At 39.9% G+C, this 16,817-nt stretch overlaps 1 protein-coding gene across 12 annotated transcripts in view; it reads left to right on the top strand.

The window, feature by feature from the left end:
- The window catches only part of RYR3 (ryanodine receptor 3), a 581,512-nt gene that overhangs the window by 143,558 nt on the left and 421,137 nt on the right, over positions 1 to 16,817 (top strand). For all 12 annotated transcript variants that reach the window (XR_012159473.2, XM_073348839.2, XM_073348831.2 and 9 more), the window contains 4 exons: positions 1,316 to 1,394; positions 4,874 to 4,986; positions 5,257 to 5,356; positions 15,501 to 15,594. Coding sequence is in view for 11 of the 12 variants with exons in the window: in XM_073348839.2 (XP_073204940.1) it covers positions 1,316 to 1,394; positions 4,874 to 4,986; positions 5,257 to 5,356; positions 15,501 to 15,594 (386 nt within the window). In the remaining variant the exon portion in view is untranslated. The remainder of the gene's footprint in view (positions 1 to 1,315; positions 1,395 to 4,873; positions 4,987 to 5,256; positions 5,357 to 15,500; positions 15,595 to 16,817) is intronic.

The following is a 16,817-nucleotide window of genomic DNA, read 5'->3' as shown; positions in this document are numbered from 1 at the left end:
CATTATTTATTCATTCCAGCATTATGGAAGTTCAAATGGAAAGAGAAACTGTAAAATTAGTATAATCGATGTCTAGGAGCTATTAAAATGTTTTGCATACGTTTTAAAGTACTTTAGGAATGAAGGTGTTAACATTCAGAAGGGAATGTGAGGGCCATATGTTCACCCTTTGTGGTAAAAATATGTGGAAAGGATGAAGATCTGCCATAAAACCCGAAACACACCACGCTATAAAAATGCACAGTGCAAGTTGATGTGCAACATGCCATCCAGTCACAGCGCAAAAATTGTTGTAGAAGTCAGCAGTAGGTATGGCTAGGAACAACCATTAGAGAGGCAAAAGGGACGGGTACCTTGTTAAGGTTGTGCACTAGTGCACAACTACATGCATGACAGCATCAAGGATATGGAGGTGGCCCTAAGTTATAATGCATTATTTGAGAGTATTGCAGCCTGAGATGTATTTGCAAGCTTCCATTTTTTGCAGATGGGATCTCTATGCCTAGTGGTTAATTGAAATGTTGCATGCAAATAGGTGCCAATAGTAAGTTGCTGCTGCTAGTAAGTTTATGCCATTTCTGCACTGAGTTATATAGTTTCTCTTGGGTATTTTATATAGTAGGTTCTCCCCTCCCCAACTTCCCCAGCATTTGCACAGTGCACACCCACAAATATGCCTTGACAATATTTTGAGGCACTCTTTTATGGATTTTGTTTGTTGTGTCATTTGTTAAGGCATCTTATCCACTAGGAAGTTCCAGGTTTTTTCCCTCTCTGGATCACATTGTTTCATTGGAGGAGAAAGAATCTCACAGAAGCAGTTATCAAATAGTGGTCAATAATGTGCAGAAGGAAAGAGAGATGTGTTTGAAGCAACTCCCCTTCTTCCCCCTGTGCTGGAATTCACAATAATAGTTTTTGAGCTCTGGCTATTCTGACCACCCACTTTAAGGTGCAATTCTGAATGGACTCGTAGTCCGAGCATATGCCAGTGCCTAAAGTGAGGAGACATTGGTGCTTTCAGGTCTGCTTGATATGTCTTCCTCAGGAGCAATGCTGTCATGGGAAGCCTGCTTGTCTCAAAATCCCTGTTCATGTATGTACCTTTACACCTGGAAGGAGGAGCATTATCTTACATAGAGAAATTCCTGCAAGATGCTAGTTTTGAACTGTCATTGCAGTCAATGGGATATTTAAATTCAGTTTAATGTTAAGGTTGAGCTTTGTGAATCTATGAGCATCTTCGATTAGAGATGTATGCCTCAAATGATTCTGCTGATTTTGATGTTTTTAATAATGTCAACATGTTTTGCAGTATTTGACTTGTTTGTCAACATCAAGATCCCAGACAGATAAACTTGCATTTGATGTGGGGTTACAAGAAAATGCAGCAGGTATGCCAATATTCTGTTATTTTGTGAGAAAAAAATGCCAGTTGTACTAGTCTTAAGAATGCATTTAGGATAGTGACAGATATTATTAGCATTACAAATTTGTGAACCTGCCATTATTTATTCATTAAGAAATAAGAAGACTGACTTACAGTAAGGTAAGCACCCTGCGGGGTGGGGGGTGGACATGAAATAAACAACACTGTATGACCAGTGGTCAGTGTTATCTTAAGATGGAAAACACTGGCAAATATGGACTAAGTACAAATTTCTATATTATTTTATTAATAAAGTTTTATGAACTTATTTTTCAATTCCATTTTAGCATATTTAATATTCACTAAAACTTTTATTTTAGTATTAAACTGTTAGTTCATCCTTCAGATAATACAATAATGTAACTGTAGTAAACAAAAACAGGCAAAGATTATAAAAGTCTCATAATTAAAAAATAATTTAAAAAGCGTGAGGTGGGAGAGCATGGAAAGTATTCCCTTGCCATACAAGTCCATTAAAATACCACCAGGATAAAATAGGAGAGAGAAACAAATCTTAGATTTAAAAATAAAGATCAAAAGGTTTGGGGCTTTGAACTTTTGACATTAAAAGCAATAGACATACAAATAACCTATTTGTCCTCAAATATTGTAACAATAACTATCCTAACTAATCTCATCAAGACTTACATCATCTTCATTTAAATTAGCTTTCTTTTGTCTAAATTGTGTTAAAGAGCAGATTTTGGGCATTGTATTTTTTTCTAAGTTTCACCTTAACGAGAATCAACATGGAAACCTGACAACCTAATTACTAAAGTTCACGGAGTAGTGCTAATAACAGTGAGAGAAACAAAGGTGTTTTTTTTTTAACTATCCCCCACTTTCTTGAAGTCACTTCCCAGGTCTCAAAGGCCAAAGAGAGCTAAAATATGAAACTGCTATTTTAAAAGAAGAAAAAAGCAGACCAGCAACAGCTGCCAGCCATAAACCAAAGACCAGGCCCCCATCCCAGGGGGAGGGACCTACCTTTTGTCCCTTCACAAATGTCTCCCTCCCTTTCATAGAATCATAGAATATTAAGGTTGGAATATAGAATATAAGAGACCTTAGGAGGTCATCTAGTCCAATCCGCTGCTCAAAGCAGGACCAACATCAACTAAATCATCCCAGCCAGGGCTTTGTCAAGCCAGGCCTTAAAAACCTCTAACCTTTGTTCTGAGATTGTCCCCATTTCAGTGCCAGTCCCATCAAGTCCCCCAGCCATTGATGCAGATAGTTGACTTTTTTTGGTCTTTAAAATAATAATAAAAGTAAAGTTTGGGAGCAGTGATGGAGTGACACAGTCATGTACATTCTATACCCCCATTTCACAAGGAGTCTAATCTTTGACATTTCCTCCTGGGCTGGCTGTCTACTCTATATGACCTCTACTCTGAACCCTGTGAAGTTTAGAGTTTTTTTCCTTCACTCCTTTTTGGACTCCAGGAAGGAGTTAGTAGTTGCTTCCAGTCTGTTTCATGGTTACTATTATGGATGAGACCTTACAAGTTTGGCTGCCATTTGTTTTAGCATGCTGCTCTAAGGAATATGTGCATTTTTATCTCTTTGATAATAAGCTCCTGTGAAAATCAATCCTGGTATTTTTGTGATCCCTTTCAGAGTTACTCTGTACGGAGTCCCATGTTCCCCCTGGACTTTGTAATATATATTTGCTTGCTAGTTGCAGGGTTAGCTTTATCTTGGTGTTTTGTCTTATTGTAAATGTACAAAAAGGGGCTTTTCACAACGTCACATTAAAAAAATAAGTAAAATAAGTCTTTACAGGAGCTTTTATGTGTTAGGAATTTTGATAACGTCTTTGTGCTTTTGAACCAATCTGCATTTCATGAGTAAATATGCCTTTTTTCTATTAAACTGTACCGTGGAATCATCTCAGCAGAAAAGAGGGCTATTACTTTGCATGTACTAAATCTCAAGCCACTGCATATTTAAAAACAATTGACTGACACTTTATAGAAACACATTCTATTTGGAATCAATTGTTTGTATGTCTCCTATAAATTGAGTTTATTTCCCTTTGTTCTTTATTAAGAATTAGGGCTGTCAAGTGATTAAAAAAATTACTTGTGCAATTAATCACACAATTAAACAATAATAGAATACCATTTATTTAAATATTTTTGGATGTTTTCTACATTTTCAAATATATTTATTTCAACTGCAACGCAGAATACAGAGCTCTTTTGTTTTTTACAGTGCAGATATTTGTAATCAAAAATAATATAAAATGAGCACTGTACACTTTGTATTCTGTATTGTAATAGAAATCAATATATTTGAAAATGTAGAAAAACATCCAAAAATATTTACTACATTTCAACTGGTATTCTATTGTTTAACGGTGCGATTAATCGCGATTAATTTTTGTAATCGCAGTTAATTTTTTTAAGTTAATCACGTGAGTTAACTGTGATTAATTGACAGCCCTATTAAGAATATTACCACAGAAAAACCCAGAATATTTGTTTCCTTGGAGTCCATCTTCTCCTCTTATGTAATGTCATAATCTCCATAATTATTTCTGTAGAATTCATACATAACTTTGCAATGACAAAATTATGATTTAAAGTGAGGAGTAAGTGTTAGGAGAAAAACAACTCTTAAGAATATATTGCCTTAGATAATGAAACAGCTCTTTGCCCTCTTAATGTTTGGTCAACTCTTCCACTTGTGTATAATTCCTTCCTACTTTTCACTGGCTCACAACCTCTCCATAAGCAGGCATTAATGGGTGAGAAAACATGGGACAAGCTGAATAATTTCCCTGGGAGTTTTATTTGTGTCAAAATAAACCAGAATATTACAAGGCATGTGGAGAAAGAGCTCTAGAGTGATCACTTTTAAACTTTGCTCTCCTGGGCAGGTAGTGTCTACCAGCAGAGTCCATTCAATTGGTCCATAGTTTCTACTTTTGTAACACAGCAGTGTTGTAAGGTAGTAGACATCATTTTAAAATAGAGTATAATTTAATTTTATAGTGGGCATATAGCTCCAGTTAAAATGATAAAATAAGGTAGAGGTGTGTGGAAGGTGGGACAACAGGCAAGGGAAGGCATGAAAGACTGATAATAGTTAACTCTGGTGTAGGAAATAAACCAGTAGCTCACTGGTTGTCGCAAGCATAGAGGAGGCAGGTTCTGAACTGCAAGTTTGGTGACCCTCAGAGGTTGTGGGGGGTGTTGTTCAATTACAGTGTCAGCTTCATTGTGGCTTGACTGACAATACTAGGGGAAATGGGAGGTGTGAATTGTCAGAAAAGAGAAAAACTAGCGGGTATATAAGGCTGATACTATCCTTATAAAATGGTAAGTCTTTACTGTATGTTAGTTTACTGGTAGCTTTTTAAGATATTTACATATCTTAGAATGATATATTATTTATTATATACTAAATAATTGGCATAAGCATCTCTGTATATTGTAGGTGAGGCATGCTGGTGGACAATACATCCTGCTTCAAAACAGAGATCAGAAGGAGAAAAAGTTCGAATTGGCGATGATCTTATCCTGGTCAGTGTGTCCTCTGAAAGATATCTGGTAAGGGCGTTTACCTTAGAAATTCTCTTCTTCTGATTGTCCTGTTATAAGCTACTACTATTAACATTGAATAGATTTGGATAATAGTATGATGTGAAACAAGTGTCTGATTTCAAGAAATTGTATAAAGACTTCTGAGATATTGAAAGTTTTCAACAAAATATTTATCTTTGAACACTGTTTGAGAAAAGAATATTTTATCGAAATAGATTTAATAGCAAATCCTTTTAATGATTCTCTCTCCGGGGTATGGCTTTCTCTCTGTTACAGCATCTCTCCATGTCAAATGGAAATGTTCAGGTGGATGCCTCCTTTATGCAAACACTCTGGAACGTCCATCCTACATGCTCAGGAAGTAGCACTGAAGAAGGTTTGTCATGTTAAACATTGTTAAAAGTGAATATTTATTATATAACTTTTCATGGCACTTTACAGAGTCTAAAAATAAAAAAGACAGTTCCTAAACCAATGAATGTAATAGTTTAAATTACACAAACATAGAAAATAAGTGTAACAGAGAAAGGAAGGATGAGTGATGGGCAAGAGGGGAAGTGTGGATAGCACAACAGTTAAAATCATTGGTAAGAAGTAAAATCGTTGATGTAATTGTAGGTGTACAAAGCACGAAGGGTTGAGTGAGAGAAGACAAATGGAGTAACAAGATGTGATGAATATGCAGAGCAAAGGTGGTGTGATAGGGATCAATGAGAGAAAAGATTTATTATTATTAATTGATTGATTGAATTTATTTATTTGTATTACCATAGTGCCTAGGAACCCTAGTTATGAACCAAGACCACATTGTGCTAGGTGTTGTGTAAACCTAGAACAAAAAGATGTTCCCCACCCTATCAAGCTTACTACCAAAGTATAAACCAACAGGAAACAACAGATGGTTACAGACAGGCCAATAGGGGAGTACAGGGAATTAACGAGATGTTGGTCAGCATGGTAGGCAGTGGTCTCAGTACACCAGTGGCCTAACCATTGTCAAAGTTTTTTGTAGGTGTCATGGCAAAGGAGGGTTTTAAGGAGGGATTTTTGAAGGAGAATAATGAGGTAGATTTGAGATGTTTGTGCGGAGCTCATCCCAAGCATGAAGGGCAGCATGGAAGGAAGCATTAAGGTGCTGACTTGTTTGGAAAATTTAACAGGTAGGTGATGGAGGCTGGCATCATGAGCTGATTGGAGGCAGAAGTCAACTTCTTGATACTGAATAACAGATGATAGGCCATGAAAGATGTTGAAAAAGAAGACAAGAATCTTATGTTTGTTGCAACAGAGAAGGAGGGATGCAAAGAGAGGGCTGATGTGGTGAAAGCAGTAGGCTAAGAAAATTATCTTTGCAGTTGCAGCAGCATTGTGGATGGATCTAAATGGTGTATGATTGCATATAACAAGGTCAGAGAAAACGATGTTGCAAGATGATGCGCATCTGGGGTGAGAGGTTTAGTTTTGTGGATGGATAGGGAAGGCCATATTTTAGAGACGATATGCTGCAAAAAATTGGCAAGATTTAGACATAATCTAGATGGGAGGACTGAGAGAGAGGTTCAGATTGCAGATGATGTCTGGGTTATGGGCCTGAGTGACAGGCAGGATGGCAGTGTTGTCCATGGTGATCAAGAAAGTAGAGGAGAGAAGTGAAGGCAGGAGGAAGGGGAAGATTTGAGGAGCGAGTCAGTGGTGGCAAAAAGGCAGCTGGGATTGAGGACATGGGATTGAATTAAGTTTGAGAAATAGTTATTTAGCTAGGAAGATGGCAGAGCTGAAGAAGGATTTAGACAGGGGCAGAGTTGTGTAGAGCCTTAAAAGTAACGCTGACATTTAATTTTCTTCTTTGAGTGGCCTCTGTATGTTCTTGTCTGTGGGATCAAGCTTATTCACCACAAGCTTCTGGAACCTTCTAGAAAGCAGTGTCTGTTGAGGCTTCTCACCCCCCACCCCCTGCTGTCCTGGATGATTCCAAGGGTATAAAAGGAGGAGTGGCCCAACGTCTCCTCAGTTCCTTCTAACCACCGAAGGGACAGTGAGCTGGTATCTCACACAGTGTACTCAGATTGTTCGTTGTCATTTCATTAAATCATAGACTTCCAGAACCATAAGAATAGAAGGGACCGCAAGGGTCATCTAGTCTAACCCCCTGCCAAGATGCAGGATTTTTTGGGTCTAAACCATCCAGGACAGATGATTTTCCAGCCTCATTCTGCAAGCTTCCAGTGAAGGAGCTTCCACAGCTTCTTAAGCAGTCTGTTCCATTGTCCTACTGTTCTTACAATTCAGAAGTTTTTCCTGAGATTCAATCTAAATCTGCTATGCTATAGTTTAAACCCATTATCTCTTGTCCTGCCCTCTATAACAAGAGAGAACAACTTTTCCCTATCTTTTTATGGCAGACTTTCAAGTATTTGAAGACAGCTATCATGTCCCCCCTTAATCTCTTTTCCAAACAAAATATATCCAGTTCCTTCAGCCTTTGCTCATATGGCTTGCATTCCATTTCTTTGATCATCTTTGTCACTCGCCTCTGGATCCTTTCCAGTTTCTCCACATCCTACTGTCCAGTAGAGGGCTGGGCCATACAGGACATACCCAGTCCCAGATGTTCCCCAGAAATATATGTGTTGGGGTCACCCTGATATAACCAATGCTGGGGAAAACCAGGGTGTGGCTGGCTGGCAGGCTGCAGTTACACACAGACGCTCGGTGCAGCTTACATGCTGTAAGACTGTGAGCGTCCCAGCTGGGAGGTGATACAGCAAAGCATTGTAAGGCACCCACGGTTGCAGGGCAGGGATGACACAGACCCCACTATGCTGTATTGTGCCCTGGTATGTCATAATGAGTCCATCCATCATGGTCCAAAGGTTGTCCAGGTAAAATGCACTATGTTTCACAGTTATCATGACCTGACAGGTTCAGCCTCCTGGAAATGTTAGTCTTCATCCAGGACAAAGGCAGCATTGAAGACAAGCCCTCACACTGTCTTCATCACACCATACAGACTGAAACTGCAGCTGTACATGTGTTTTCAGCAAAAAAAAAATTCCCCGCAGTAAGACATGCTTTGGGAGAGCAAGAAGTTCATTCACCTCTATTCACTCTTGACCTGGCATCCAGAGCTGATGCTTCCTTGGCATACCTGCTGTTCTTGTTTATCTAGAAGAACTCAGCCTCCCTTCCTAGGCTTTGTTCTGCTGGATGAAAGGGTGGGAATATACAGAAGCCTCTTGAAGAAGAAGTGAAGTAACTGTAGTTCTTTGAGATGAGACCCTGGTAATTGTGCTCCCCACTTTTTAGGAGTCTCAGGTTAGGAATTCCTGAATTAGTGGAAGAACTGTGGGTCAGTTGGGGCCAATCACCTCTTTTATACCTTTGGAACCCTCCAGGAGGGGCAATTCCCCCAATGGATGGTGCTTTCCAAAAGCTTGTGGTGCAGTTGCCTTGGTCCAACAAGTGGGACTATGAAGAGGCTTATCTCAGACAATGCTGGTTACAGGTAATTAACCTTAATTATGCAGAAAAACATAATTGGAAAGGAAAGAATCAGGGAAATTGGGTGGAAAGATGTTAGGGTCGTGTAGGTAAGAAAGAAGCACCCAGTGAACTATGATTTTGGCAGTAAGGAAAGAGGAAGGGCTATGGTGGAAAGATTTTATAAGATGCAGCAGCAGCAGCAACTTTTGGAGAGCCTAGGTATGACAGGAAAAGGAATTGGGGGAATGAAAGATAAACCAAAGATTGCAAGTTTGAATGACACAGAGAAAAGTGAATTTTTCAACAAACTTAAAAGTGAAGGACAAAAGTGCGAAATGGATAGCACAGAAATTTCAGGAAAGATGAATTCATTTTTATGTTCTTTAGTTTAGAGAAGTGACAGGACACGTAAGAAGATATTGGGCATGTCTACACTTAAAATGCTGCAGCGATGCAACTGCACCACAGTAGCACTTCAGTGAAGATGCTACCTATACTGATGAGAGGCGTTCTCCCATGGAGATAGGTACTCTACCTTCCTGAGAGGTGATAGCTAGGTTGATGGGAGAATTTTAAGCAGCGTGCCTATCTGTATTATGCTTCATTCAAGCCAGTGCTTCACTTTCATGGGTACAAAATGTCCTCAAGGTTTTACATTCTGTGTCACCTTTTGGACCCAAATTTTGGAATTAGCATAAAACCCTCAAACACAAGTGTTTTTTGGCAAGACTACCCTTATTTTCAAAATATTGCTATAGGTATGTAGAAAAATTGTAACACCACATCTCCTATCAAAGTTCTGTGTATGTAGAATATATTTAAAATATAAGATATCTAATTATTAGAGATGAGACTCACAATGGGACACAACTTTCTTTTGTCAGTGTTTCATCAAGATGACGAACACTGAATATACTAATTTTAAAAATAAATTAAGTGATTAACATTTCCAGAGGATGAACTCTGCATTACTCTTAAACACTGAAAATATTTTGATAGAGTTTTGTCTATTTGTAATGATGCAAGAAGAATTGTGACTAACTTGTGAATGTTTCAATGCCTGTTAGAGAGAGTCTGTTTTGCAGTGAGAGGATGTATTAAAAAAAAAAGTGAATGGAAATAATCTCATAAAATCAAGCTTTATGTGTAAGGATGTTGTGGACTAATTATAAAATATGCCATTAACTTTCAATGGCCCAGTTAGTGCTTTATTAGAATATTATTAGTACTGTTAATTTTATAGCAAATTTTTTCTATCAAAAAGGTTATTTTCCAGTATTTTGGAAAAGAGTATACTTGATATCAGAATATGTGGGCCAGATATCCAAAAGTGGCTTTAATTATTTCTGTATGCACCTTTGTCCACTAGTTTTTCAAGCACAGTCACCTGCATCTCTTAGTATGAGAAATTCTGGCCATAGGTTTATCTTTTGTTCACAAAACTGCATATATTTCTGAATGAGCATAATGCAGGCTTGTTAATACCTCAGTGTAGTATGGAAATCTGGATTACACATGCAAATATCTTTATGCTTATGTAAACCTCCGATGTATCCAGTTATTTAATTATGCACTTTTATACTCACCTGTTTGAAAATTTGGGTTTCTATCATTTGCATATGTGGGTGCATATATACAGCAAGCCTATAGTACCTATCTGTATTGTTAGAAAAATGTACATGCAAGCAGGTGCACCTACTTAAACAGAGGTCACATTTTTAAAACTTGGCCAGTTACATATGGAAGTCAATATATCATATGTAGCATCAATCTACCTTTGGGTCAGTACTATCAAATTATTCAAGGCTTTCTTTCTGGTGTTCCAGAGTTTTCTTATTGATTCTTCTTACAAAGATATCCTTTCAAATCCTGATGCAACAGGGATCTGCAAATGCCTACTCATCTTAAATGCAGAAATATGGGGTCTCTTTGACTTCTTCATGCTAAGTAAAAAGGCTAGAGCTGCTTTTAGGAGCCCTAAAAGCCTCTCATCTGTCCAGAGAGAACTCCCCTGGTGCAGACACTATTGAGAGTGCCATAAGGTGTATGGAGAAAAACTGGACGAACTGAAACTATTAGTATATAAGATAAATTGTGTCTTAATTGGTGTGATACAGACTCAGTGGGATAAATCTCATGACTGCTATAAGGAGTATAGCTTGTCCAAGAAGGACAGGCAGGAAGAAAGAAGGAGGTGTTGCATTATACATCAAGAATATGTACACTTATTCTGAGGTCCAGAAGGTGATGATAGGCAGACCAATTGAAAGTTTCTGAATAAAGATGAAAAAGGGGGAAAAATAAGAGTGGTGTCATTTAAGGGGTCTATAATAGATGACCACCAAATCAGGAGTAGGAGGTGGATGAGGCATCTCTAGAACATAGAAATGTTGAAAACATAAGACCTGGTAGTAATTGACTTAAACTACCCAGACATCTGTTACAAAATGGCAAAACACAAAATTTCCAATAAGTTCCTGGAATGTATTGGGAACAATTTTTTGTTTTGCAAACTGGAGGAAGGAACCAGCAGGCAAGCCAGTTTAGACTTGAATCTGACCAGCAGGGAGGAATTGGCTGCAAATCGGAAGGTTGAAGGCAATTTGGGTAAACATGATCATGCAATCATAAGCGCCAACTCCGTGGATGCTCCAGGGCTGGAGCACCCCCGGGGAAAAATTGGTGGGTGCTCTGTACCCACGGGCAGCTCCAAGACCCGCCTCCGCCTCTGCCTCCTCCCCTGAGCACGCCGCCGTGTCCTCCTTCTCCCCTCTCCCTCCCAGCACTTGTGCCATGAAACAGCTGTTTCGCGTGGCAAGCGCTGGGTGGGAGTGGAGAAGAGGCGGAATGTGGCTCGCTGGGGGAAGAGGCGGGGCCAGAGTGCAGGTTTGGGGAGGGATCTAATAGGGGCAGGGAGGGGGTGGAGTCAGTGTGAGTGTGGGGGCGGGCCTGAAGCGGGATGGGGGGACACGTGAGCACCTACCAGTGCCAATGAAAGTTGGCACCTGTGCATGCAATGATAGATTTCATGATTCCAAAAAAAAAGAAGTAGTGAAAGCAGCAAAATAAGGAAAATGGACTTCACAAAAGCAGACTTTAGCAAACTCAGAGAACTGGTAGGTAAGGTCCCATAGGAACACAATCTAAGGGATAAAAATTGTTCAGAAATGCAGAGCTAATAGTTAATGACATCAAGAAGGCTGAGGTGTTTAATGCCTATTTTGGTTAAGGTTCGCTAAAAATGTGAATGTTAACCAGATACTCAACACAGTATTAAGAAGAAGGAAGGAACACAGGCAAAATAGGGGAAAACAGGTTAAAGAATATTTAGATAAGTTAAATGTATTCACATCAGCAGGGCCTGATGAAATTCACCCTAGAGTACTTACGGAACTAGCTGAAACAATCTTGGCACCATTACAAATTATCTGAAAACTCATGCGGCCTGAGAGGACTGGAGAAGGGCAAACTGTGCCTGTGGTTAAAAAGGGGAACAAAAAGACGAGTCAATCTAACTTTGTTACCTGGAAAGATACTGGAACAAATTATTAAGCAATAGGTTTATAAGGAATAACCAGCTTGGATTTGTCAAGAACATGCCAAACCAACCTAATTTCCTTCTCTGACAGGGTGACTGGCCTAGTGGATGGGGGGAAGCAGTAGATGTGATTATATCTTCATTTTAGTAAGGCTTTTGACAAAGCCCCAAATGAAACTCTCATAAGCAAACAAAGGACACGGTATAGATGAAATTACTGGAAGGTGGGTGCAAAACTCGTTGAAAGATCATTCTCAGAGTAGATATTAGTGATTCACTGTCAAACTGGGAGGACATATCTAGCGGGACAAGTGCAAAGTACTTCCCTTAAGAAGGAAAAATCAAATGCACAACTAGAAAATGGGGAATAACCGGGTAGGTGGTAGTACTGCTGAAAAGGATCTGTAGGTTATAGTGGATCACAAATTAAATGTAAGTCAACTATGTGATGCAGTTCCAAAAAAGGCAAATATTATTCTGGGGTGCATTAACAGAATTGTTCTATGTAAGACAGGAGGAAGTTGTCCTGCTCTGTTCAGCAATGGTGGGCCACAGCTGGAGTACTTCTGTCCAGGCACCACACTTTAGGAAAGATGTGGGCGAATTGTAGTGAGTCGGGAGGAGAGCAACAAAAATGATAAAGTGTTTATTATTGACCTGTGAGGAAAGATTTAAAAATTAAAAAAGATTTTGAAAAACTCTGCATGTTTAGTTTTAAGAAAAGAATACTGAAGGTGGATCTGAAAACAGTTGTCAAATATGTTAAGGGTTGTTATAAAGAGGACAACGATCAGTTGTTCTCGACATCCACCCAGGGTAGGACAAGTAGCAATGGGCTTAATCTGCAATAAGTGAGATGTAGGTTAGATATTAGGAAAAACATTCTAACTCTATGGGCAGTTAAGCTCTGGAATAGGCTTCTAGGGGGGCTGTGGAATCCCCATCACTGCAAGTTTTTAAGAACGTGTTGTACAAATGCCTATCAGGGATGGTCTAGGTTTACTAGGTCCTGCCTCAGTGCAGGGGGCTGGACTTGATAACTTCTTGAGGTCCCTTCCAGCCCTACATGTCAGCATAAAGTGGGTTTTGTGTGGCTGATCAAGTGTGTATTTTTCTAGGGCTGTTATTCTGCATATGTAGCTAAATGTATAGCTTTAGATTTACTTCTGGGAATAGTTTTAAATGATGAATGATTAGACCCCAAAATATTTAGAACATTTAGTTCATATTGGGTAGGCAAAATTCCAGTTAACTTATTCATTCTCCTGGGTCTGTAAAACTGAGCTGGAAATCTGGTAACTTGTCTCTGAGATTTCCAATGCTTCCTGAATCTGGTGGGATCATAAATACTGGGAGAACTGCCTTTTCTCCCTATTACAGCCTGGCTTTACTACATCTATTCACTGACGAATGGATAATTTACTTTAAGCCAGTGTTTCTCAAACTGGGGTCTGTGGATCCCTGGGGGTCTCTGAGGGCACTCAAGGGGGTCTGCGGATCCCGATGGTCGACTCCTCCCCGCTCTCTATCTCCTGGAGGCTACTGAAGCCAAACCGGGAGATTTTAGGGACTAAAAGTCCGGCGGTGCAGCCAGGCTAAGACAGGCTCCCTACCTGCCCTGTGTCCGCACCACTCCCGGTCGGCAGGCCCCCTGCAGCCCCTAAGGTGAGGGGCAGCGAGTCTCTGTCCGCTAAGAGTGAGAGATATGCCCGTTGCTTTCGGGAGCTGCCCGAGGTAACCGCTGCCTGGCTGGAGCCTACAACCCTCAACCCCTCCCACACCCAACTCCCTCCCAGACCCTGTACCGTGCACCCCCTCCTGCACCCCAATCCCCTGCCCCAGGCTGGTGAAAGTGAGTGAGGGTGGGGAGAGCGAGCGGAAAGAGGTAGGGCAGGGGTGAGGACTTGGGGGAAAGAGTGGAGTGTAGGTGGGGTCTGGGGACCAACGGGGGGACTTGGGGGTCCCCAAAATTTTTAATCAAAATCGGGTCCTCGGGTGGCTAAGTTTGAGAACTGCTGCTTTAAGCCATATTGTCAATTACTGTGTTATCTAGTTTGTTTAATCTGTGTTGCATTAGTCACCATTTGTGTGGGGGGGTGGAGGGTGAGAAAACCTGGATTTGTGCTGGAAATCACTTTAGATAAGCTATTACCAGCAGGACAGTGGGGTAGGAATAGGTATTGTTTCATATTCTCTGTGTATATTATAAAGCCTGCTGCAGTTTCCACGATATGCATCTGAAGAAGTGAGCTGTAGCTCACGAAAGCTTATGCTCTAATAAATTGGTTAGTCTCTAAGGTGCCACAAGTCCTCCTTTTCTTTTTGCGAATACAGACTAACACGGCTGTTACTCTGAAACCTGTCATTATCTAGGTTGTTTCTCTAACCCAGGAGTTCTCAACTTCATTGAATCACAACCCCCTTCTGACAACAAAAGTTACTACACAACCGCAGGAGGGGTTACCAAAGTCTGAGCCTGCCCGAGTCCCGCTGCCCTGGGCAGGGGGGTGGGGCAAAGACAAAGCTCGAGCCCCATCACGCCAGGAGAGTGGGGCAAAGCCGAAACCAAAGGCTTACAGACCCAGGTGGGGGACCTGTAATCTGAGCCCCGCTAGTGAGGGCTTCAGCCCTGGGTGGTGGAGCTCAGGCTTCAGCTTCAGCCCAAAGCCTGGGCCCCAGCAAGTCTTACACCAGCTGTGGTGACCCCATTAAAACAGGGTCGCAACCCACTTTGGGGTCCCAACCCACAGTTTGAGAACTGCTGCTCTAACGTTTCCCCCACTTTTACATGTGTGTTCTTTTAAATAAACTAAAAGGCACAGATTTGACTGGTGACGTTAGAACAGTTCGCAGTAAGATGTTGATTAATTATGTTTCTTCTTTTGTGCTGTGTGGCAAACGGCCTACATTTGACCTGCAGTCTTTGTGTTAAATGGGTGGAAAAGATAGCCTCCATTAAAATCTAAATCTACAGAATAGCTAAGTGTTTTTCTCTGCTCCAATCACCTTCTATTGCTATGCAGTTTTGATTTTGACACAAATTATAAATGTCAAAACGGGCTGATAGTTTCACTTATCAAGACATTTTGTACTGTAGACATTTAACATTTCAATAATTTAGAAAACTCACTTCTATCTCAAAACTATAGTAGTATGCATTTGACTATGCTTTTGTTTCAAAATGCCACTCTCAAAACAATAGTAATTATGGAAGCTTTAATTTCCACTTGCCTATCTCTGAATCCTAATTTAGCTCTTAAATGTCTGGGATACTTATTTTCTTTTCATCTTCATTTTCAATGCAGACTTTCTTTGGTTGAAAACAATATCATACTAAAGTACTACATTTGATGTAATACAAATTGTTGTTTGTACTTATTTAATTTCACTGCTGATAAAATACTGACTAAATCCAGGTTTTACAACTGTGGACTTCACAAATGTTATTGCTTTTATCAATGTTTCCACAAGTTAATTAGGTAATATGATTCTTCTCCAGGATTTCTACTTGGTGGGCATGTAGTACGTTTTTTTCATGGCCATGATGAGTGTTTGACAATCCCATCTACAGACCAGAGTGATTCACAGCAGAAGTGAGTGAACATGGATTTTTATACACTTTCTTTTTTTCCCTGAAAATCAAAGTGCAGCTTCACTTGCTGAGAAAAAGATTCCCTGACATTTTCTTTGTGTGAGGAAATATAAAACTATAAAATGTATATAAAGCGTGTGTGCATGCACAAACATGCGGAACTTTTATACAATTTCCAAATGCCTGGTACTGACAGTGGAGCAAACTCTGACCTCCAGAATACCCTTGCAATCTCACTGAGGTTAGTGGTGTTGCACTGGTGTAAATAATGGCAGAATTTTGTTCAGTGTGGAGAGAAATCACAGGCACTAATTTACTTGCTACTCTTTCACTAGAAGTCAGTTGCAACTAAAATCATGAAAATGAGTTGTGCAGTCATTAGGCTTCTTCTGATCTTATGTGTGTGTGTCTCTTTCACTTTAGTTTTAAATATATGTTTGGCAAGTGTCTAATATGCCCCAGTGTTCCTGCTTCAACAGGCAGCTTTATGTGCATTCTGAAAATGCTGTATACATACAGTGCTACAATTGAAAAAGTTATTATTTATGTTAATGAAGCAAGACCAGCTCATTACAAATTGGTATTTCAAGAACAGGAGAAATTCCCATGTGATTAGGAATGCCATCTGCAATAGTTTTTGAAGTTTACCCACAACCGTGATATAATATACTGAGATTGGTTTGGAGTTGCATTGTCATCATCAGGATTTCAGAAAAAATAAACGTTAGTACCCAGTTTGAACTGCTTTATATTCAGATCAGTCACACATAGATTCTACAAAACAAAATAAATTTGAAAAATAGGAACAGATGAGGGAAAAAAGAGAGCCAGCAAAATTAATTAGTAAGAACTATGTAAGAGCGACTGAAAATTACTTTGGTTCATGGTACATTGCTTGTGGGAAAGGGTTTTGTGTATTACAGTCCACTTGCTCAACCTGTTCCGGACAACCTGAAATTCCAGTATTACTATTGATGGAGCTGCCTAAGATGTGCATCTCTGATAGTCTTTTCTTTTGTAGAAGAGACATCTAATTTTTAAAAGACTTCTACAAAGACAGCTGTTCATAATGGTGCAATTCACACAGCGACAGAAGGCCCATTCGTGGTTCTGCAGCCACAGGGGACAAGAGGGCCTGGGCTCACTGTGTACCAAAAAGAAGTCCCTGCACCAGCTCAGAGTTTGATGGATGGCATGAAGGGGAGAACTGGAGGAAGTTCCTCT

This window comes from Lepidochelys kempii, chromosome 6, assembly GCF_965140285.1.
Source record: "Lepidochelys kempii isolate rLepKem1 chromosome 6, rLepKem1.hap1, whole genome shotgun sequence".
In the NCBI taxonomy this organism is placed as follows: domain Eukaryota; kingdom Metazoa; phylum Chordata; order Testudines; family Cheloniidae; genus Lepidochelys; species Lepidochelys kempii.
This window is presented reverse-complemented; position numbering and strand designations above follow the sequence as displayed.